A 21,679-nucleotide genomic window follows, 5' to 3' on the forward strand; every position below is an offset into this window, starting at 1 on the left:
GAGAGCAGCAACCACGTGGCCGAGCTGCCCCCCGCGGCGGCGGCGCCCGCGGCCGCCCCCGTCCCCGCTGCGGCCTCGGCCGCCTCCTCCTCCTCCTCCTCCTCGCTGGAGCTGCTGGCGTCGCTCACGCCCGAGGCCTTCACGCTGGACGCGGCGCTCAAGGGCAAGCAGCGCATGAACAAGCAGAACTTCCTGCAGGCGCAGGCGGGCGAGGGGCTGCGCGGGCCGCCGGCCGCCGACGACCCCCTCAGCCTCCTCGACCCGCTCTGGAGCCTCAACAAGACGTGAGGGGGGCGGGCGGCAGCGCCCGGCGCTGGGGGCGGTGGGCAGGGGGTGCAGGAGCCTCGGCCCCGGGGCCGTGCGGGTGTAATGGGGGCCCGGGGGCGCCCCCCCCCAGCTCCCCAGTGACTCTTGGCTGCTCCAATAAAGGCGTGAGCCGGCGCCGCGGGGCCCGGCGGCGACAGCGAGGCCGCGGCACCGCTCCTGTTAGTCGCGTTTACTGCCCGCGTCTCGGTACACGGTATAAAAGGAGAGTCCGGTACAAAAAAGCGTCCGCCGCGCGGTCCAAAGCGCACGGCGGGGCTAAGGCCACGCGCGGGCAGGGGCTGAAGCCGCTCCGGGGCCTCGGCCTCCCGCCTCGGCCTCCGCTGCCTCCTCCCCGGGGCTGCCTCCGCCCCCGGCCTGGGGAGCGGGGGGACGGACAGAGGCCCCAACCTGAGAAGAGGCTCCTTCCTCCCCCGCCGACCCCGCACGAGGAGGAGGAGGAGGAGGAAGGTGCTATTGCTGCAGCCCGGGCTAAGGAGCGAGGCGGGAGGCTGCCGGGGCTCCTGCCGTAATAAATAACTATATACAGCACATAAATAAATAGGGCAGGCGGGACTGCGGCGCGGAGCTGCCGCCCCCTGAACGCCCCTCCGGGCCCTGGCAGCCCCCCTGCCCCGGGCGGGCCCCCCCGGCTGCTGCTGCCGCCTCGGGAGGCAGCAGAGGAGGAGGAGGAGGCAGCGCTGAGGAGGCCCCGCGCTCAGTCCAGCTTCTCCAGCACGGAGGGCACGTAGACGAGGCTGAGCTCGCTGCCGAAGTTGCACACGATGGCGGCGTTCTCCAGCACCAGGATCTGGCGCGCCGGCTGCGACTCGTTGCTCTTGCCCAGGTAGACGGTCTGCAGCAGGTCCCCGTAGCCGATGTCCCAGAAGGAGACGCAGCCCTGGCCGCCCGTCACCAGCAGGTTGTCGGAGATGACGCCCAGGCTGGCGCCGCAGCCCAGCTCCTGTGCGGCGGGCGGGAGTCAGCGGGACCCCCGGGAGCCCCCCCGGGGGCTGCTGCCCCCCACCACGTCCCCAGCCTCACCTGCTGGATGGAGTAGAGCTTGATGCCCGAGCTGCGGTCCCAGATGCTGATGACGTCGTCGAGGCCGCTGCTGATGACGCAGGAGGCGGTGCAGGTGAGCGAGGTGACGTCCCCGCGGTGGGCGTACATGTGGCTCACCTTGCTGCCCGTCAGCACGTCCCAGAGGCAGATGGCCCCGTCCTGGCCGCCGCTCGCCAGCACCATGGTCTGCAGGGGACGGGGAGGGAGCCCGTCCTGCACCCGCGCGGCCCCGCGCACACGGGGCACCCCCCAAGGCCATGAGACCCTCCCCAGGAGGGGGTGTCGGGGGGACCGCACGGGGCCGGTTCCGGCCTCGGGCGCCTGGCTCTGCTCTCCGGGACTGCCCAGCTCCGGGGTCCTGTGGAGGGCACAGCCAGAGCCTGCCCTGCACCCACCTGGTCCATGTAGACGGCGGTGATGGCCCCCGAGTGGCCCTGCAGCGTGAAGAGGCAGCACGAGTCCTCCAGGCGAAACACCTGCGGGGAGGGGACAGGGACGGGGGACACGGAGCCGTGAGGCGGCTGCCGGGGCCACCGCGCGCCACAGGGAAGGGACATCCCGGCCCTTCGTGTCCTGGTGACGGAGCCTCGCAGCCGAGTGCCCAGGGCCGCTTCCACGCGGGGGGTCCCGTAGCCGCAGGGCTGGCGGCCCCGCAGCCTCTCCGGACAATGCGGTGCGGAGGCCAACGGCCTCCCTAGGCCCGGGTGCCTCCCACCAGGTGAAGTGGCCGTCCTCAAGGGCAGGACGGGCCCTGCAGCCCCCGGCCTCGCTCCCCAGGAGCCCCCCTGCCCCCCCAGCAAGAGCCTCGCAAGCTCTGAGCGCGATGCCAAGACCTTTCGCGGTGCCGCGGGCAGCCGGGTGGGCACCGCGGGTGCGGACACCGGAGCGGCCGGCATCGGCCTCCAGCAGCAACGACGCAGGGTCCTGGAGCCGGGTGTGCCCCCCACTCGTGTCCCCCCCAAAGAGCCCCCCGGGGCCCAGCAGCCCCCCTACCCGCAGCGTGTGGTCCTGGCTGCCCGTGACGAGGCGCCCGGCCGCGGCCTTGAGCGCCGTGATGGGCTTGTGGTGGGCGCAGGACACGGTGTGCGTGAGCTGGCAGCGGACGCCGTCGCTGCTGGCGGGCGCGGGCGCCGCCGCGGCGCTGCTCCTGCTCGGGGTGCCTGCGGGCGGCACGTGGGGCTCAGCGGCTGCGAGCAGCACGCGCCGGGGCGGCCACGGCCGCCTCCGCCCGGCCGGACCCGCCGGGCCTTCATGGACACTGAACCAGGAGACGCTTCTGTCCAAGCCTGGTTCTACGTGCGGAGCACCCAGGGCTCGGGGTGCCCAAAGTGGGACCTGGCCCAGAGCTGGAGCCAGAACTGGGAGGCCAAGGAGGCCGGGGCCGAGCTCCCCAGCTCTGCAGAACCACCAGCCGTGGTTCTTCCCTTCCCCAAGGTCTCCTCACTTCCCCATGGCACCTCCCTGGCACCCCACACGGGAGCTTTGGCCTTTGGGGGCTTGTTTTTGGGTGGAGCTACTGGAATGGGAGGCAGGCAGAGGCGAAGGCTCCGCGGCGCCTGCTCACCTCGGAACTGCAGGTGGTTCAAGGCCGTGTGTGTTTCCAGCGAGAAGAAATCCAAGGAGCCGTTCAAGCGGGCAGCCACGATCCTGGGGGGAAGGCCGGGGTGAGGAGACGCACCAGCCCCGGCCACGTCCCGCTGCCCGGGGCCACCAGGGCCACCCCGGTGCTGGGACACTCCTCAGGAGCTTGGGAATTACGCTGTGGGACCCCAAACAAAGCAGCGGCTGGGAATGTCTTTGGGACAGCAGCAAAAACGCGTTGAAAGAGGAAACCCGAAGGCTCCATCTCCCAGCCCTGAATAACTCTGGACATTCAGCTACCGGAATGATGGAATGCGGGTCCAAAACCAGACCAGGTCTGCAGCACAAGACCTGCAAAGTCTGGCTCTGCCACGCTCTGCCTGAGAGGAGGCCGCAGGGCAAGGAAGAGGCTGCCCAGCTGCCTCCGTTCCCACGTGGATCTGCTCCATGGTGGCAGGAGCATCAGAGCTGCCACCCCGTGTCCTCCCCCCGGCAAGGGCCACCGGCCGGGCCGCCCATACCTGTTGTTGAGGAACACGAGTGCCGTGATGCCGGACTGACCCTCCTCGTTGCTGCTCCGCAGGGTGCCCTCGATGGCGTCCCACACCTGGGAAGAGCAGGGAAGCGTCACCGGCCGCGGGAGCGCCCCGGGAACGCGGGGGCGGCGCCGGGAGCCTCCCGGCTCCGGGACAAACGCGGCCGGAGCAGCGAGGTGCCGGCAGCTCCCGCTTGGCATCGTTTCCAGCTCATGTGAGCAGCCCTTTCTTTGCCAGATCCCATGGACACAATCGCTTCCCTCTACGGAAATCCCATATGGGCTCCAAAGAGCAAAAATCTTCTCAAGTTCATGCCAATAAATGGTATTTTAGTCAAGATTTTGTGGAGTTTGAAGTGGGTTTTGTGCTGGGAGGGGAAGGGAGGGGAAGTGGGGCCCTCGTGAGCCCCTCCTCACTCCCAGCCCCAGGAACCAGGATTCCTGGATCCAGGAATGATTGGAACCTGATCCAGGATGACCTGATCGGGGACCTGATCCCTGATTCAGGATGACTGGAACCAGGATTCGCGCTGGGGCTTAAGACGGAGCCCGGGAAGCCCTGAGCTCCAAAACATGTTTGAAAAAAAGGGGAAAAAATGCAGTGAGATCTCCGGCCTGTGGCCCTGTGGGAAGAGGGAAGAGCCCGAGTTGTTCCTACGCTGCTCAGGAAAAACAGGCCAAACATCACTGAAAATTTAATTTGAAAATGCATTTACTAAAAAAAAAAAACCCCGCGTTTATTTTCAAAGTGAAAAAATCTAATTTTAAATTTAGCTAAATTAATTCTGGAAGTTTCTGATTAGACATTTGAACGGGACAATTGAATTTAAGGAGATTTATAAATCCAATTAGAATGTACTTGAAAATCGATACTAATTCCTGCGGAACTCCTGCCCGCTTTGTGGCAGGGCCGGGCGGCAGCTTTGCCCACTGCCAGGCCAGTCTTGGTGCTCCGTCAGTCTCAGCGAGGGCTGCTCCAGTTTAACACCAACTAAAATATCTTTTTCCCTGCACTGAGAAGCTCCTTTGAAATAAAATATTTGTCACTCAAGAACCAGAAAAGAAGATGAGCAAAAAGTGCCTCGTTTCAGTGGTGGCTACTGATAGAAATGGAGGAAATGGCCACAAACTGAAGCACTAAAAGTGCCATAGGGACTTAAGGAAAAAATTCTGGACAGTGAATGTGCCAGAGCCCTGGGATGGGCTGGGCAGGGAGGCTGGGGAGGCTCCTGCTCCGGGGATCCTCCCAAACCCGCCTGGGTGCCACCCTGTGCCACCTGCTCCAGGTGACCCTGCGTGTGCAGGGCATGGACTGGGTCATCTCTAGAGGTCCCTTCAACCTTAAGGATTCCATGATTCCATGATTCTGTTCCGCTCCAAGGAAACGCTGCCTCAAATACATTAAAAAACTGATTGCAAGTCAGAGTAGACTCTGCAACCTGATAGTTGTTCTGTTCTGAACAGGAATGAAGCCCAAACGCTGAGAGCCGCCCGTCCCCTCCTGCTCACCTCCAGCTTCCCGTTACTCCGGCCGGCCACAATGAGGTTGCCCTGCAGGTCCAGGCTCCACACGGAGCTTTCCAAGTCTCCCCCCCAGGAAGAAACGGGCGAGGCCTTGTCAAACGCAGGGCAAGCCTCATCGCCCAGGCTCCTCCTGCGGCCGCTGCAGCCTCCCTCCTCGGAGCGGGCGCTGCCCGGCCCCACGCAGAAGCTGGCCTGGCCGTGCGGGGCCGGGAGGCCGCCCAAGTTCAGGCAGTTGGAAGTGCTCTGCTCTTCGTACACCTTGCTCACCAGGCTGCTGAAATCGTAGCCAGCGGCTTTGTGGCGGGCGCCCACGGCGCGGAGCCGCGGCTCCGACTCGGCCACCTTCACCTGTTCCGAGAAGTTGGTGTCGATGAGGGAGGTGAGGTCCGGCTGGTCGCAGAAAAGCGGAGGCTGCGGCGGGCTCAGCAGCCTCTTGAGCTGGTGGCCGTTCTCCAAGGAGTCATCCAGGCCGTTCTTGCCCTCCGGGCTCTGCTCCCAGCTCTCCTGGTAATCGAAAATGCCGCTGCTGTCTCTTCGCAACCTGCAAGGGCGGCGAGCAGGAATTAGGAGGCTGTGTGAGCGGGGTGCCAGCGGGGAGCAAGAGGCACCAAGCCCTGGGCTGGCTCCTTGTTCACGGCTGGGTTTGTCCCAGCTGGTGAGCAGCAGTTCCGTAAGGACCAGCACGTATTTGCCTGCGCTGGCAGAGAAGCCACGTACCTTGGTTTGGGAATAACAGTGAGACAGTCTCCGGTCTGAGCGTCCCACACGCGGATCTGGCCCACCAGGCAGCAGCTGACGAGCAGCATCCCGTCGCTGGCGAGACATTCGATGTCCTGGCAGGGAAGAAGAAGCAGAGCTGAGCCTGCGGCACCGGGAGTTACACACTCTGGGTGACGTGGACTAGATGATCTCTAAAGGTCCCTTCCAACCTTAAGGATTCTGTGATTCCTACAGCCACCTTTCTCCAAGGCTAACTAACTAGATGATAAATTTAAGGCCAAACTACATGGCTGGTTTAGCAGCTCATACAGATACAGACAGGGAACAGGACGGTTTGTGTGCATTGTGCAACCTGAGGATGCCTCTAACAGTGGAAACATTTAATAGCTCAAACTTATCCGCAGCCTTTGGGAAGCATCAGAAAAGGACAATTCACTGGGCATTAAAAAAGCAGCCTCAGGCCACCCCGAAGAAGGGCAGATCTGCCCAGCTAGGGAAGGGCAACCGTTGCCTGAGATGGGGATAACAGTGAAACACTCGGAGTTTCACAGGATATAATAGAGAAGTCCTCCAGGCACCCTGGTGCGGCGGTGCCCACGCTGCAGCCGCACAGCGTCCGCCTGTTGGGAGCCCTCCAAGGCTGTATTACACTGTACCACCACTCACCTGACCGCCAACAGTCACAGGAAAACACCCGTGCCCGCTGACCTACCATGAGGTGGCCCCTGAGGACCAAGGGCACGATCTCGGTCTCGGGCGGCGAGTAGCCGTAGTCGTCACAGGGCAGGTCCCCCCTCTTCCTCCGGCTGTGCCCGTTCTGCCCGTAGTTCTTGGGGCAGAACACCCGGTACAGGCAGAAGAGCAGCAGCACCAGGATGATGCCCGCGGCCAGACCCAGCGCGGCCACCCTGAAGGGAGACACGGAGACATTCGTTATCAGCTCAGCTCCACTTCTCAACTGAGAAAAATTTCCAACAAACTATCCCCATTTCCGGAAAATTGAATGTTTCGGTTTGTTTTTTTAATAAGAAGGTATCAATTTCAACAAGATATTTAGGCTTTTTAAGAAGAAAAGCATGTAATAATTAAGGCAGTAAGAAAAAAACCCTAGATAGGGATCAATGTGTTCAGCAGAGCCTCTGAAGAACGTACATGCAGGAGGCAGGCTGGGAGCCTGGCAGCAGGAAAGGGAATTCCTTGTTGAATGGGAGCTTTGTCAAATGCCCAAGGAATTGTTCTGCAACTGGGACATTCATTCATTTATTCCCAAAGAACAAGTCCCGGCCTTATTGCCCGGTGTTAGGCCCTTTACTACATGGTTGCTGGAATAACACATGGTTTTAACACCACCAAGTCACCCAATTAAAACGCAGTTTTGACCCATCAAAGCTTGGACTAACGGCACAACGGTTACCGGACGGTAACCAACACCCTGCGAATACCGGTGCCAAGTCACCAAGTACAGTCACCGTGTCTGTGTGTCCTTGTCACCGATATATACTGGAAAATAACTGCCCTTCAGAGCAGCGAGGTGCAACGTGCACCAGCGACCTGGGCCAGTGCCCTGAACCCTCAATGTGGTGCCATGCGAGCAGAGCTGGAGTGCCCTGAGCTTTACGGATTTGGCATGGGAGCTTCAGGAACGTTTTCCATCATCCTCCTTTTTCCCAGCAGGGACAGAAGGCAACGAGCCAAGGCTCTCACTTGTAGAGGGTGACGTCCCGGTGCCCCTGCACCTTGGCTGGGCCTGGCTCGGGCGGCGCCTGGGCGTCGGGGCTGCCGGCGGGCGCCGGGAATGGGTGGTAGCGCCTCGCCTCCTGGGGGTGCCGCACTTCCAGGGCCTCCTGCGGATTCAGGTACAGCGTCACCGGGATGGCGGGAAGGATGCTGATGTATCTGCAGGAAGGCAAAGGCAGCAGCAGCTTAGGAACCGCGGGAGGGTGAAAAATCCTAATAATAATCCTCATCCTAAGGATAATCCTCATCCAACTCGGCTTCCCACCAGCAGCCAAACGATGCATTTGTATATATGCATTCCCAGGACAGGATTTTTTGGAATTATAAAGCAAACTTAAGGACAAATTTCTTAACTGTGAGGGTGAAACAGCCCTGGCACAGGCTGCCCAGAGAGGTGGTGGAGTCTCCTTCTCTGGAGATCTTCAAGACCCGCTTGGACACAACCCTGTGCCATGTGCTCCAGGTGACCCTGCATGTGCAGGGGGGTTGGACTAGGTGATCTCCAAATGTCCCTTCCAACCTTAAGGATTCTATGATTCCAAGACTCCACAAAATGCCTCCGTTGAAGTACCTTTCTGCAAAGAGCTTTCCCAGGTCCAACGAGGCTAAGCTTAAATCCTCCCTCTGTGGAAGAGGTACCAAGAGCCCACGGCAGAATGAGCTCAGCTGAGTGTCAGAGGGATGTGAGGAAGGATCCTTGGAGCACTCGGCTCCAGTTTCCTGCACGCCAGAGGTTGTTGCCAAGAACTTTGTTCACCAGATACCTCTGTCTCTCTACTGTATTATCCCTGTTTCACAAGGGCTGTTTCACAGCCTTTCAAACATGCTGGCTCCAAGAGGTGTCATCTCTCAGAAGGACAACAAGCAGGTAACGTGCCAGAGAGGAGCAGGAAGCTCTGCTCTCAGACGCGCTGCCCTGCGGAGCCCGGCAGAAGGGCCTGATTTAAGAGTTTCCTTCTGAAGTCTCTTTTGCTACAGAGAAATGTGAATGCAAATTGTATCTGCACCACAAGGACAAAAGACTGAGGACGGGGGGAACCCTTGGAGGCAACTCTGGGGATGTCCAAGTGCTCGGGGCACTGGGCCCCGGCCCACTTGCCTTTTGGCCAGCGTGATATTGTAGTAGCTGAAGAGGGAGGGCCAGTGGCGAAAGGAGAGCTTCCTCCAGATCTCCTCATCCTCGGCTCCCCAGGTGACCTCGGCCTCGGCTCCAAGCTCCGGCCCGTTCCCTCTGCCCTCCGCGCCGTGGGCCCACGTGTGCTGGCTCGTCTCCAGGCTGCTCAGCGAGTCCAGCCCCGGCTTCTGCTCGCGCTGCTGGCTCTGGTTCTCCGAGAGCAGCACGGCGTCCGACGGGAAGACGGAGAGATCGATCTTGGGGTCCCCCGCGGGCAGGACGCCGCCGGGAACGGGCATGGCAGGCAGGCCGGCGTCCCCCAGCGCGCTCTGCTCCGTGACCTGCGACGTGAGGTAGGTGCGGAGGCCGGCGGGGTCCGTGTACACCAGGATTCCGATCCAGATCACCGTCCCAGCCTGCGCAGAGGGAACAACAAGCCCGTTTGGGACACGGTCTTTGGGCTCTGCCCCTCCAGCACCTGGGTTGCTCCTGTGTGGAAGCCAAGGGACAGGGACATTCCTGCCCTTCCATTACAGAGCAGCAAGGTCCAGAAGAGGGAAGGGGAGGGCAAGCTGGGGCAGTAACTGCTTTAAACGCTGCAATTACGCCAGCCTTCTAGGTTTTGTGTAGCCAAACATCTCCACATCTTTATTCCAGCATCAAAATATTGAATTCCCTAAAAATTCCCTAAATATTTAAAGCTCTAAAAATCTGCTTGTGGAAAAATATCTCAAGGCAGTTACCAGGGGCTTCTACCACCACCCAGATGCCAGGCAAAGGATTCTGGAGATAACCCGTGCAGAGGGGAGATATCAGAACCCTGCAAGTCTTGCAGGGGAACAACCTGAAAACTCTGGGCATGTTTTCCCTCTGCAAGCACCTTTGGGTTCGGACAGTGTCCAAGGGGAAAAGGCCCCGGATAACCACGTACCATGATGAGCCTCTGTGCCAGACGCGTCCTGGCGAAGAAGTAGATGACGCGGAGCCTCTTGGGCAGGCGCAGGTTGCGGAAGGAGGAGGGCTGCAGCGTGATGGTGTGCGGCGTGGCGGGGCGCAGCGCCGGCGGGCGCTCGTGGCGCGCCGCGCGCCCGCTCGCCTTGCCCGCCGCCAGGCACGCCTCGGCCGGCAGCCGCTTGTTGAGGTCGGCCAGCTGGCAGAGAGGAGGGCGCGTGTCGGGGCACGGCGGGACCCCCGCGGGTCCCTTCTGGCCCCCATCTGTTCATTATCACGTTCATCTGTTCATTATCATGATTCTTCCCAACGACCCCACGCTCACGAGAGGGACCCCGCGCTCTGGGTGTCGCTGCTTGGCTAGATGATCTAGACTAGATGATCCCTTTCCCACCTCAACCTTGGGAGGCTGGACTAGATGATCCTACTACTATCCAAGTAGGATAGTCACTACTACTATCCAAGTTGGATCCAAGTAGATCCAGTCTACTTGGACTAGATGATCCCTACAGGCCCCTTCCCACCTCAACCTTGGGAGGCTGGACTAGATGATCCTACTACTATCCAAGTAGGATAGTTACTACTACTATCCAAGTTGGATCCAAGTAGATCCAGCCTACTTGGACTAGATGATCCCTACAGGCCCTTTCACACCTCAACCCTTCTGGGATTCTGTGATTTCCCTGAGAGTGCCTTGTTTCCTCATATATCCTATTCCCACCCCTGTGTGTGTGTGTAACCAAGCAGGAATTGCCCTGGATCTTACCCATGGAGAAAACTGAGCTGTGTAAGACTGAAAATCCAAGGCTAAGCTACCCCCAAAGCAGCCTAGGGCGGAGAAACGCAAGCAAGGAGCCTGCCTTCCTCACCTCCATGCGGCGAATGTCGATGGACAGCACCGTGGTGAAGAACAACATCTGCAGGAAGAAGTCGGAGACGAGGCCAACGACGGCAAAGAGGCAGAACTCCTGCGGGCAGCACACACGTGTATTAGGGAGGGAACTGCAGGGCAGCAGGAGAATTTCGGCTTCAGGAGCAGAGCAACCGAGCGAGATCCTGCCCCGAGTGCAGGCCTGGGGGACAATCCTTATTATCAGTGTTTTTTTGGCGATTGTTAGGCGTTTAGTGCTTCCAAATGTCCATTTGAGAGTTCACAAACATATTTACTTGTATGCCAAACCCCTCTGCAATGCTCTGCTTTGCCAGCAGGTGCCAACAGAGCAACAGGGCTGGAAAGAACCGTGCAATAAATGTGAGGAGTAACTGGAAGGCAGCCGGCATCCGGCTCATCCCTGCCAAGCAACCACGCTCTGCTAATCCCCGGCGGTGCCAGCAGCTCCTCCTCTCCCACCCTGCTCTTCACAGCTGCAAAATAACGCAAGAATTCCTGCGGATTTGGGAGTTCTGCCCCTTGGGGGACAAATTCCTGCCAGGAGCTCGGAAAGAGCTGGCAAACATGGAGAGATCAAGAGTCTAAGTGCGAGCAAAACCCTTGGGCTTTGCTCAGCAAGGACCGGGTTCTCACTTGCAGGAGGGAGCTGGTGCCCCCGGCGGCCTCGCGTGCCGAGCCGGGACACATCCAGCCTCCCGGGAGGCAGGAGCGGAGCCTCAACGGGTCCTTTCCTTCCTCCTCCTCCTTTCCGTGCCTGCTCCGGCCTCTGGAGCAAGGCCAGGGGCCAGGCTAAGCAGCGTGAAGTGACAAGAGCCCAAGGCTGCCCCAAAGCTCCCCCCAAACCTTGAAGCTTCCCCCTTCTCTCCAAACTGTTCTCAAACACGCTTGTGTTACGCCTGGTATTTAACTAGGCCTGGTATTTAAAGATTAGCGTAGCACAAAACGAGATAATCCGCAGGGCAGCAGCTCCCAAATGTCCCCCAGCAGCTGCCCAAAGCGGCTGCTCGGGCCCTGCTGCCTCTCCGCAGCTCCTTCCCCACGTCGGGCTGGAGCTTTCCCAAGGGATGCATGAAGATGTTCACACAGGGCCCTCTGCCAGGGAAGAAAAGTAAAAGGCAAGCGATGTTCACCCGCATTTCACCCGCGCCCCGGCAAACACAGACCCCGCGAACGGCGGGCTCGGCAGATACAGAGATTAATTCTGCTGATGCCGCCTTTAATTCCACTTAGGATTAGGAACGGGAGCACTCGCCCTGGAAAGCTCACACGGGGATCCTGACACGCCGTGGCCAAGCCCTGAGCGAGGGCGGGACGGGGCTCCCCGGAGCAGCAGGTCCATCCCAGCCCTTGGGGTGCCCAACAACCTCCAGCCCAAAGTGCCTCCCTTTGCTGCATGTCCACGTCTGACTCCGTAACGGAGCGCGTCGAGGGCTGCCCCGCTGCCAAGCTGGAGCAAAGGGCACCGGGGGCTTTGTGCCAGCTCGCTGCCTATCTCAAGGGCACCTCGGCCTCCGCAGCGGAGCCCAACGCGGGATCTGCGCCGGGGCCTTCGCTCCCAGGGACACAGACCGGGCAATGCAAGGACAGCGTCGCTGCCAGGGCCTTCCCTTTGGGAAACAGCATCCAGGGAAAGGCAGGATGGCCCATCCACGGTCGAAATCCATGGTCCTAAAACCCTCCAGAGGGTCCCAAAATTCTCCAGAGGGTCCGAAAACCCTCCAGCCGGTCCAGCCGGTGACGTTGCCCTGAGCAGACGGTGCCATCTCCTCCTCTGAGCAGACATCCAGCCCTGGGCTGTTCCTCCACCTACTTATACAGGGCCTTAAACAGTCAACGGGGAGGCTCCCTAGGGACACGGGACACGTAATGGGGTGTAGGTGGAGAGTTTTTTTGGGGATTGCACGAGATTTGTTAGGGGATATTTAGTGGGTAGATCAAAGGCAGGGAAAGGAGGGTAGCTAGGTGCTTGGGAGAGGAACAAGAGCAGAAAAACAAAGGTATAAAGGGATAAAATGGGCCATTTTATGGGTGAAGAGGGTGCTGGTTAGCACGCTTGCCATGCCCCGTGCCTGTCTCCTCACTAAACTCCCTTCTAAGTGTGTTGCTGGGTGAGGACACTCCACGTGGAGGTCCAAATGCCAGCAACCTGGACCAGAGGTGAGAGGGACCTGCATGTGTCTGGGGTGCCAGCAGCTGCAGAGACTCAAGCGAGTGAAAATCAGGTCCTAGTAACTGCAGTGGGGCCACAGGCGAGCCCAAGGAGCCCTCTCGTTTGGTCTCGACCAGATCCAGAGTTGGTTCCTGCACCAACTGTGGTGGCTCCTAAGAGAAGAGACACCCTCTTGGCGCCGCATTGAGTTTGGTGCTGTCAAGGTCTCCATACCAACCTGAACACAACCTCATTTGGGCTTTTTCTACCTAAAGAGGTAAAAAAAGACAGTGGTTCATCTGAGGTGCTGAGCGCAGACTCCCCTAGCTCCAGGATGAGCAGGCTGAGGTTCTCCTGGGCATTGAGAGCACACAGGAACATACAGCCCCACATCAGCATCAAGGCACTGAGGCTCCTGCCCAGGGCTCCCTCCTCCTCTGCAGGGAGGATAAAGTGGCACATGGGAGATGAGCAGCAGCCACCAAAACTACGCAGCCCCAGAAAGACCACCAGCCTACTCTAAAGCCCACCAGCCTACTCTAAAGCCCACCAGCCTACTCTAAAGAGGCAAAAACTGGTCCTAGAGGTGAGCTGAAGCTGGAGCAGGATGCTGCAAACCGCACAGCTCCCTTCATAAACCTGCCTGTGAGCGTCCAGTTCTCCCAGGGATGTTTCTTCTGCTACAGAAGCACGGACACGAGTCAAGGGCGACCCCAGGGAAAGGCATGTTCGTCACTTCGATGGCATTCTGTCTCATGAGGCAGCAACTCGAGGTTCATAGATTCATAGAACCATAGATTCTATGATTCATAGATTCATAGGTTAAAGCAAAGGTGTGAGAGGCCACGATTTGCTGCTCTATTTGTGGCTACCTTGACATCAAGCACGTAGCTCCTTCCTCCTGCCTTGCCCTCCATCCTCTCAGTTACACCAGGGAGACACTCCAAGCAGCACCATAAGCCCAAAAGCTCCTGCAGATCCCAAGAGCCATAGATAAAAGCCCCCAAGGAGGGCAGGGATTGAGGGTCTGAGCTGCTTGCAGCCCTGAGAGGCAGCCGCGTGCTCTTAAACAGCTCGGTTGTCCCCAGAGGGGACAGAAGAGCATGAGCCCTGCACCCTCACAGTGACAACGAGCCCCTGTCACATCCAGCCACCCGCAAAGTGGGGGGCCCCGCTCACCTGGATGGCTGGGACGAGGGTGAAATAGCCGATGAGGATGATCCCGAGCTCCGTGGCCATGTTCTTCATAATGGACCAGCTCTCGTTGCTCAAGCCTAAGAGAAAGACCACGCGGAGAGACTAAGAGGCTGCTTGCTGGGGGACAGGCATGAGCTGAGCTCTGAGCACTCCGCACTGGATTGCTCTTTCTCTTTTTAGAATTAGACATCTACAGCTAACAGACCCCCAAAAAGGCATTTTGGAGCTACAATTGATCTCATCGATTCTGGACGCCTATTTTTAAGCCACTTAAATGGCCTAGAGAGTCCAGAGTCTGTATCAGATGATGGTTAGCTATAAAGAGAGCTCAGGGTGGCTCTCAGCTCACAAAACTGCCCTAGTTTAAGCATGTAAAAGTACAGTAGAGGGATTCATAAGTTTAGGAGCCTGCTGAGCTTTTGAGCCCCGTTCTCTGCCAGGGTAGAAACTGCACAGAATCCTTTAAAATTGGACACTTTTGTGTTCACTGGGAATCATTCCAAAATCTCTCTTTTCTGACGTTGAGATACACATTTTTTTTTCCAATTTGCACCTTTTCACATATTCCCCATGCAATCCAATACACACAGTCCTCTGAGCAGGCTGGAATTCACCCCGTTGCCCAGCTCCAGCTTCTTAGGTGACCCCCCGTTTTCATGCCCACCTTGGGCAATGCGGAGCTTCACTTCCAGGTCAACGGGAGTCGAGACAACGGACTTGGTGAGGACCAACACGTTCTCCAGGCCGATCACGACAACCAAGTACGGGAAGATCTCTCTGGAGGAAAGAGAACCAGAATGGGGAATGGGAGCATTAATGATAAAGTATGGAAGGATGCAAATTAAGCAATAAGTACACAACAAGGCCAAGAGGCCTCCACAGAGGCCGGGAAACTCTGTTCATTGCTCTTAGCCCTATCCCCCCTCATGCAAGAGTCATCCATGATGAAGGGAGCGTGGTGTGTTTCATCTGTTTTGGGCAAATGCTAACATTTCTGTAAATGCATGTTTGTTTTTCTGACAAATGGCCATTGCAGACCATTACCACGAGTCTCTGTGCTCTGCAGGGTCAGGCCAGCGACTCTCTAAGAGTCTCAAGAGCATCTGGTGGAGAAAGAGGTGCACGACAAGGTCCTTCATAAAGTCCTTCATAAAGGAGCCCTTTGAGCCGCAGGCAGCAAAACAAGATCAGAACCCAAGGACAGAGATCAAGTCTAGGCACCATCGACGAAAATCCTGCAGAACTGCAGCTGAGCATCACATTGAACAAAACATTTGTGGAAGTTACAGACTAAATTCCACTGAGGATCATCTCTACCCAAGGCTCAAGAACACACCCGGCAACGGAGGTGCCTTGCAGGACATTCCCAAGATTAAGCCCAGGCAAGGTGCCCACGCTGACCTTGTTCAGCTCTCTTGCTTGCCCTTCACCTTTTCTTCCTGTTTTGGAACACACACAGCCCAGAGCAGTGAGAGGGAGGAGGGAAGAAGGCTGGGAAATGCTCTGGCACGAAACAAGGACAAAAATTCTCTTGCTTTCCCTCCAGCAAAACTTGGACAAAAATAATCACGCTTTCTTTTCAGGAGGGATTTGTGCTGGTCTGTGCAGATCCGTGATGCATCCATACACACCTCCTGGCCAAGTCCTACCTGGAAAGGCAGCTAAATTAGAGGGTTTCAGAAGAACAACTGCAGTTTGGTGCCATAAGGCTCGAGGAGCATCTGGCCCACGGCCGCTTTTGCGCGTCTCCAGCCGCTGCCATCGGCTGCAGCAGGATTTGCAGCCCTGTAGCTGCCATGTAGCTGTCACCAGCCCGCAGCAGAAACGCTCAGCTGGGGGAAAACACCTGCCTGGAACCGCTGCTCGCTCCGCTGCTTCATTCCAATCGATTCCTTGAACAAAGAGCAGGCCAAAATAGCCCAAAAGCAAATGACAAGCCTCCCACCTCCATAAAACCAACCCTGAGCCTTCCTCGGATGCCTGCGGGTTGCTCCCAGGAAAGAGGGGGTGAAGATGAGGCCAGCGAAGCGGGCGGGCTCGGGAGTGGTGCCACGCGGGGAGCCGGGAGCCAGGGGCCAGGGCTGTGTGCAGACAAGGTGCAGATTTTTGCAGCAATAGCGTATTACTGGAGCACGCAGAGGAGGCTGTCACTTGAGATGTAGTAATGATCATTTTCCATGTCATAATGATCATTTTCTACCCTCAGCAAGCAGATCTGCAGGTAGAAGGAGCTAGAAATGATGGGAAGGCAGATAACACCAATACTTGAGCTCTGAGGCTTAGTCCTTGGATAGATGAGCACTCCTTTTACTGGGCAGCAGTAAATTGCGCTGGCTCAGTTGAACCCAGCTTATGTCCCTTCTGGTTACCTGCACAGCTCTGAGTACTAGAGATGTCTTTAGGCAGATGAATGCACTGAGGTTAGTGCAGATGCTGTGACAGGAAGGAGATGCCACACTAAGGTCCATCTTATGGACTCGACTGCAAGAGAAATAGAGTAGAAGCAAAATCCAGAAGGAAAATTTTTGTTGTGGATTCAGCTGAAGAAGGGGAGATCCCTCCTCAGAACTGGTGTCCCCCAGCGCTCAGGTCTAGGTCCATATTGTTTAACTGATCCATGAAGGGACAACGAGCCTCCTCGGCAAGCGTGCTGACAATTCCAGACTGGATAGGGAGTCATGGAGCTACAAAAGTGAATCCAGCAAAGGGCATGAAGATGGCGAAGGGGATGAAGCAGCTCTCCCATGAGGAACCATGGAGGAACCATCACCTCTCCAGGAGGAACCACTGGGCCTGTTTAGCCTTGAGCAGATTAAGGGGGGACTTTATGAATGCCTATAGGCACCTGAAGGGAGGGTGTCAAGAGGATGGGACCAGACTCTTCAGTGGTGCCCAGTGACAGGGTGAGAGGCAACGAGCACAAACTGAAACACTGCGAGCTCCACCTGAACATAAGGAAAAGCTTCTTTACAGTGCGGATAGTTGAAGGCTGGAACAGGTTGCCCAGAGAGGTTGTGTTGTTGCCATCCCTGGAGACAGTCGAAAGGCACCTGGACAGGGTCTTGGGCTCTAGGTGACCCTCCTGGAGCAGGGATCTGTAACGATCCCTTCTGACCACAACCATTCCATGACTTACAGAGCACAAACTCCTTTCCCATGTTACTGAGGTCCTGGAACAGGATGTAAATTCAAGGTCCTAACCTGACCTGTGCTGACTCGTGATCATAGTTTCCCTAGCACTCACCCGAGCTGCCACATGAATATCCTAAGCAAATGTTAGCTCTGACAATTAGAGCTAAAATTAGAGCCTCATTTTTAACGGCCAGCAGTTTAAAAGGCATGAAGGCATTAGCTTTTCTTCAAAGCAAGGTAAATCTGTGCAGGACAAACACCAAATGTTTCCATTCTGCAAAGCACAGCTCAGAAACTTAGCTTGGTTTTCCATACCCAGGCTGAGGAAGATGCCAGGAGACCCTTGCTGTGTTTTCTGTCGTAACAAAACATTGAAAAAGGGCTTCAAATAGGTGTTGCACAACAGCTTGAGGCAGTACCCAATGGAGTCAACAGAAATACTAATGTTAACCTCTTACTTATTCTTTTTTTTCACTCTTGGCTAGATCACGTCCCCTCTCTTTGCTTAGTTTTATCTTCTGTAAAATAAGACTAATGTATAATTGCATTATGTAATAACGCATAATTGCATTATCTCCTACAATTACTTTACTCCGTTAATATCTGCAATCTGTTTTATGATAAGTGAAAGCTATCTAAGACAGGCAGAGCATGACTAATGACTCAGGTCGAGCTTATATATCATATCCACAGGACTCAAGCCCTGATCCCTAAGCAACAAGTTTATTTTAGGAGCTTAGAAAAAAATCAATGAGGAAAAAAGGCTTATGGCGAATAGTGGTACCATTAAAAGCAAACGCACCCACATGTAGGAGGGCCTGCTAGAAAATAAAAATGGGGAATCAAAGTTTAATCAGGCAAATCTGGCCCTCCTGGCCAAATGCAGCCCGCTGGCTTGGTGCTACACTAAGAGCACCCTGTCCTCGTGTCTGGAAAAGCTCTGCACCGGATAACTTAAGGAAAAAATGCTGTGGCAGATATTAGGGAATCAAAGGATCTCTCAGGTACCTGTGATCCCAACTGTTCTCTACACAACTTGCTCAGGTTTCATTGCACCCAAGTTGTTTTCTTGCAGCATGATCCTACCTGTGGCAGAGGTTGAGAACAAGCAGGAGCCTTGGATGAGCCTTGGGGAGATGCAAAGGCTGCTCCGGTCCTTTTGGGATAAGGGAATGTTTAAGGTGCCTCACTTGGCCCTTTGGTGCCCACAGGCCTACAGTACTAAGCAGTTAAATCTCACAGCAGAGTCCTCACATCAGAACGAATATTAACCATTATCATCACATGGTTATTTGTAAAAAGAGTAGAATTAACCCAATAAAAGAGTGCTCCCTTGCCCAAACTCCCTGGAAGTCAATGAGACCTCACCTTCAGTACCCTAAGACCCCAAGCACCACAGAATTCAAGTGCTTGCCGTCGAATTAGAAGTTTTTTATAAAATATTGCAAGAATGAAGGTTCTATCCCAAAGGAAAGTGTCAGAGCAATCATTTTCAGGCACAGAAATTCAGGAAATCTGCTTTTAGAAGTAAGGACTGAATTAATCCTTTCTTTCTATCACTCTATAGGAGGAACAATTGGATTGATTTAGCCCTGTGACACCCACATCCAAATATTGTCTTTTTTCTTATATCAAACCTGTCTGCTCCAGGTGGACAGCTGGACAATAGAACATGGCCATGAGGTACAAATAAGGCTCATAGAAACCACAGTAATAAAAACAGGAACAAATAGTTTAGTTTCTGAATCCAATTGTTCATAGACCTGCTTAGTTTCTAGGAGATAAATTCCTCAGTCTAATTCTGCTTCCTGGTAAATTATCACCAGCTTTCAGGAGTCTCCCTCATCGGTCAAACATTTATTATTTCCATATATAAAGCTGGAGGAAGGAAGATGGGAAGAGATACGGAGGATGCTGCCTTAACTGTTTAGAAAAGGGATCTGAAAAATCAAAAGAAAGATCCTGAAGTCGACTTTAATTCATTCACTTGTGAAATGAGCACTGTGAGGAATTTGGTAGGGGAGAGGTGCTAACTGCAGCTTTCTTGCTGTACTATTTAACACAAATATAAAGAACTTCAGTAGCTCCATCAAACAGCACAAACATGGACTGTGACATAAACAGCAACCCTGTCAAGGGAAGACCTGACAAACCGCAGTGACGGGGGCAAAGGCACAAACCGAGTTTATGACTAAAAGGTTGTCCCAATAATTCTTTCAGCTCCCAGCAGCGCAGGGCCATGGCTAAGCAATAACACAGCCCTCCAAAGCAGTCAAGGCTACTTTTTGGCAAGCAGAGAAACACAAGGCCCTTCAGCTCAGGAGGGGCTGATAACAACCGCACAACATTACAGGAACTTGCTTGGAAACTGCTAGATTTTAAGCAGCAGGCAATGAACAGCTGTTTGCAAATGGTTTTACCCCCAGGTGCTCCTCTCTGGGGAGAGGATCAGCTCTGGAAAACATACCCTCCGTTCAGGGTAGGCGTGAGGCCGAAGAGCGTGCACAGGCCGACCGACATGAGCAGGGAGCTGAGCACTGTCACCACCGCTGCCAGCGCCAAGCCCCACTTCGACTTCACCATGTCAATCTTCCCTGAAAAACAGAAGGCAAATCTCTATTAGCAAACCAAAGAAAACGCCGTACACATAATACATAAAATCAAGTGCAAGGGATCCTCGTGCTCCCTTATTTCAGCACGTAGGTTTTTACCCTGCAGCCCAGAAATGATGCTGTTCAGTCTCAGTAGCTCCCAGATACTTTGTACCTGACACTAAAGGGACAAAGAGGCTGCTAAAGAGGTTCTGCAGCAAGGACTGGGCCCCAGTGGAAAGCATGGTTTGCAGCTCAGACTAGTTCCATACACAGCACTACTGCAGCATGAATGAAAGGAGCTTAAAAGTAGCTACTGAGGGCTAAATCCGAAAGGTCAGAACATGTGCTTGATCTTCTTGAGCATCAACTAGTCTCTCCAAAGGGGAGAAAAAGTCATTACCATGCCCTTAAACACGCAGGAACCATGCAACCACCAGAAAAGGTGTCACGAGGAAAAATACAGCACTTGCTGCAAAGAAATTTAATGGAAATCAAATAAATAGGACCATTGCTTCGCTACATGCCAGGTTTCTGCCATGGTGATACTTCAGCATCACCTTGAAAGGAGAAAGGAGAGGGGACAGCAGTGCTATGGACTCAACCTTTACATGCAGTGGCAGAAAAGGCACCCCAACACCTCACACATGTCCCCCCGGCGGGCACGCAGGCCACCTATTCAGCTTGCTGTGCCCTTGGGGTGCTCCAGCCCACAAACCTACGTGTGGAGAAGTAGATGTAAGCGAAGAGTATAATGTAGGTGGTGACAAGGGGGATCAGCTCGGCAATGCCGATCTCTTCCTTGAAGTGCACGTGAACGATGTTCTCCTCTCGCAGGGTGCAGTTAGGACTGGGATGGAGCAGCTTGAGGCGAGCGCGGAGGCTGCTGAGGAACCTGGGGTGAGAAGAGGGCAGAAGGATGAGCCCGATGAGGTACCAAACAAGCAGCAAGCAATTCCAAGGAGGAGCTCTACGGCTATAGGACAATTAGTAAGATGCTTTATGGTTTTATACAGACTTGCAAAACACAGTTCTCTCTAGGCCTGACTGCTAAGTCTCTTCCTCTCTGGCTTAAACTACGTTCACCGCATCTGTGGCTATCTCAGAGAGCTGCATTGCCAAGAAGAATCAATGCTAAGAAGCACAAAGACTCAGCCAAACTGTGTAAAGCAAGGCCTTGCCATCAAAAATCCTGGCTCTGGGGAATTGAGCATCCTCAGCACATAGTCTCATACATCCCCCAAGCTGTACATAAGCAGAGCTCATGAAAGGTGCTACTCAAGAGTCCTCGAGGCTGAAGGTTTCTTGCACGGGCAGCAGCAGAGCAAGTCTCAACTGCTGTGCTACAAATCCTAGGCGAATCCTTGGGGAATTCTGCGCAGCACGCAGCAGAGCACTTACCCTTCAGACCACTCAATCCAAGCCAGCTTTGCCAACACTGCTAAAGGGGCTTCACGGGTGGTGCCTGAATTAGCACTTACTGGAAAGGAAAGTACTCAAAGTCCATGAAGCAGGAGCCGGATCAAACACAGACCTACTGGGCTTTGCCTGGGGCTTACAGCTCTGACAGCTCCGTGGGCAGAAGCAGCCATCCCAGTGGAACTCCCACTAGCAGCTTGGACTATTACATGTACTTTTCTAAAAACGAAACTGAGAACTGAGTAATGCATCTCCATTAAACACAGCAAGTTCCCTTCCCAAAATAGCGCTCTGCTTCTCTATATCAGAATTCTCTAAAATACAAGAAAAGGGGGGATAAAGAAAAAACATAGCAATAAGCAGAGTAAACAGCAATATTTCCGAGAAACAAAGAAGCCCTAACACAAAAATAACAGAGCTCTAGCTCCTTACCTAGAATCATAGCGCTGGAGCCCCAGGGTGACAGTGTATGATACCACCCGCTTCCTGTTATAGAGGTTCACCCCACTGTACTTCCCAGGGAGTCCAAACAACAGATCTGCAAAAACAAAACAGGAACAAAGCATGAGAACACCCAAACAACAACAACAAGAGATGAGAAACAAGCGCCCACTGCCACGAATGTTGCAAGACTCCTCTTATATGAAGCATTTGGTTGACGGATTGGTTGGGGTTGGAAGGGACCTGGACAGAAAGCAGCTCTGAAGAGCAGGAACTGGGGGTGCTAAGTTGATCCTCAGCCAGCAGTGACTGTAGGTCAAGGGAGGTG

General features: G+C 55.3%; 2 protein-coding genes across 2 annotated transcripts in view; one reads left to right on the forward strand and one right to left on the reverse strand.

The window, feature by feature from the left end:
* The window catches only part of PTPN23 (protein tyrosine phosphatase, non-receptor type 23), an 11,873-nt gene extending 11,585 nt beyond the window's left edge, over positions 1–288 (forward strand). The window contains exon 27 of the mRNA XM_026044261.1: positions 4–288. Within this exon, the coding sequence (XP_025900046.1) occupies positions 4–288 (285 nt within the window). The remainder of the gene's footprint in view (positions 1–3) is intronic.
* Positions 289–1,002: 714 nt separating this feature from the next.
* The window catches only part of SCAP (SREBF chaperone), a 48,225-nt gene continuing 27,548 nt past the window's right edge, over positions 1,003–21,679 (reverse strand). Inside the window, exons 6-23 of the mRNA XM_026044281.1 lie at positions 21,343–21,448; positions 20,214–20,386; positions 19,368–19,494; positions 14,433–14,545; positions 13,751–13,845; positions 10,400–10,498; positions 9,511–9,729; positions 8,565–8,995; positions 7,433–7,624; positions 6,441–6,636; positions 5,726–5,841; positions 4,994–5,549; positions 3,471–3,556; positions 2,933–3,015; positions 2,362–2,528; positions 1,764–1,844; positions 1,348–1,554; positions 1,003–1,267 (exon numbers count right to left, since the gene is read on the reverse strand). Of these exons, the coding sequence (XP_025900066.1) occupies positions 1,022–1,267; positions 1,348–1,554; positions 1,764–1,844; positions 2,362–2,528; positions 2,933–3,015; positions 3,471–3,556; positions 4,994–5,549; positions 5,726–5,841; positions 6,441–6,636; positions 7,433–7,624; positions 8,565–8,995; positions 9,511–9,729; positions 10,400–10,498; positions 13,751–13,845; positions 14,433–14,545; positions 19,368–19,494; positions 20,214–20,386; positions 21,343–21,448 (3,293 nt within the window). The 3' untranslated portion in view covers positions 1,003–1,021. The remainder of the gene's footprint in view (positions 1,268–1,347; positions 1,555–1,763; positions 1,845–2,361; positions 2,529–2,932; positions 3,016–3,470; positions 3,557–4,993; positions 5,550–5,725; positions 5,842–6,440; positions 6,637–7,432; positions 7,625–8,564; positions 8,996–9,510; positions 9,730–10,399; positions 10,499–13,750; positions 13,846–14,432; positions 14,546–19,367; positions 19,495–20,213; positions 20,387–21,342; positions 21,449–21,679) is intronic.

Source organism: Nothoprocta perdicaria, unplaced genomic scaffold (genome assembly GCF_003342845.1).
Source record: "Nothoprocta perdicaria isolate Ctin4 unplaced genomic scaffold, notPer1 scaffold_357, whole genome shotgun sequence".
Lineage (NCBI taxonomy): Eukaryota > Metazoa > Chordata > Aves > Tinamiformes > Tinamidae > Nothoprocta > Nothoprocta perdicaria.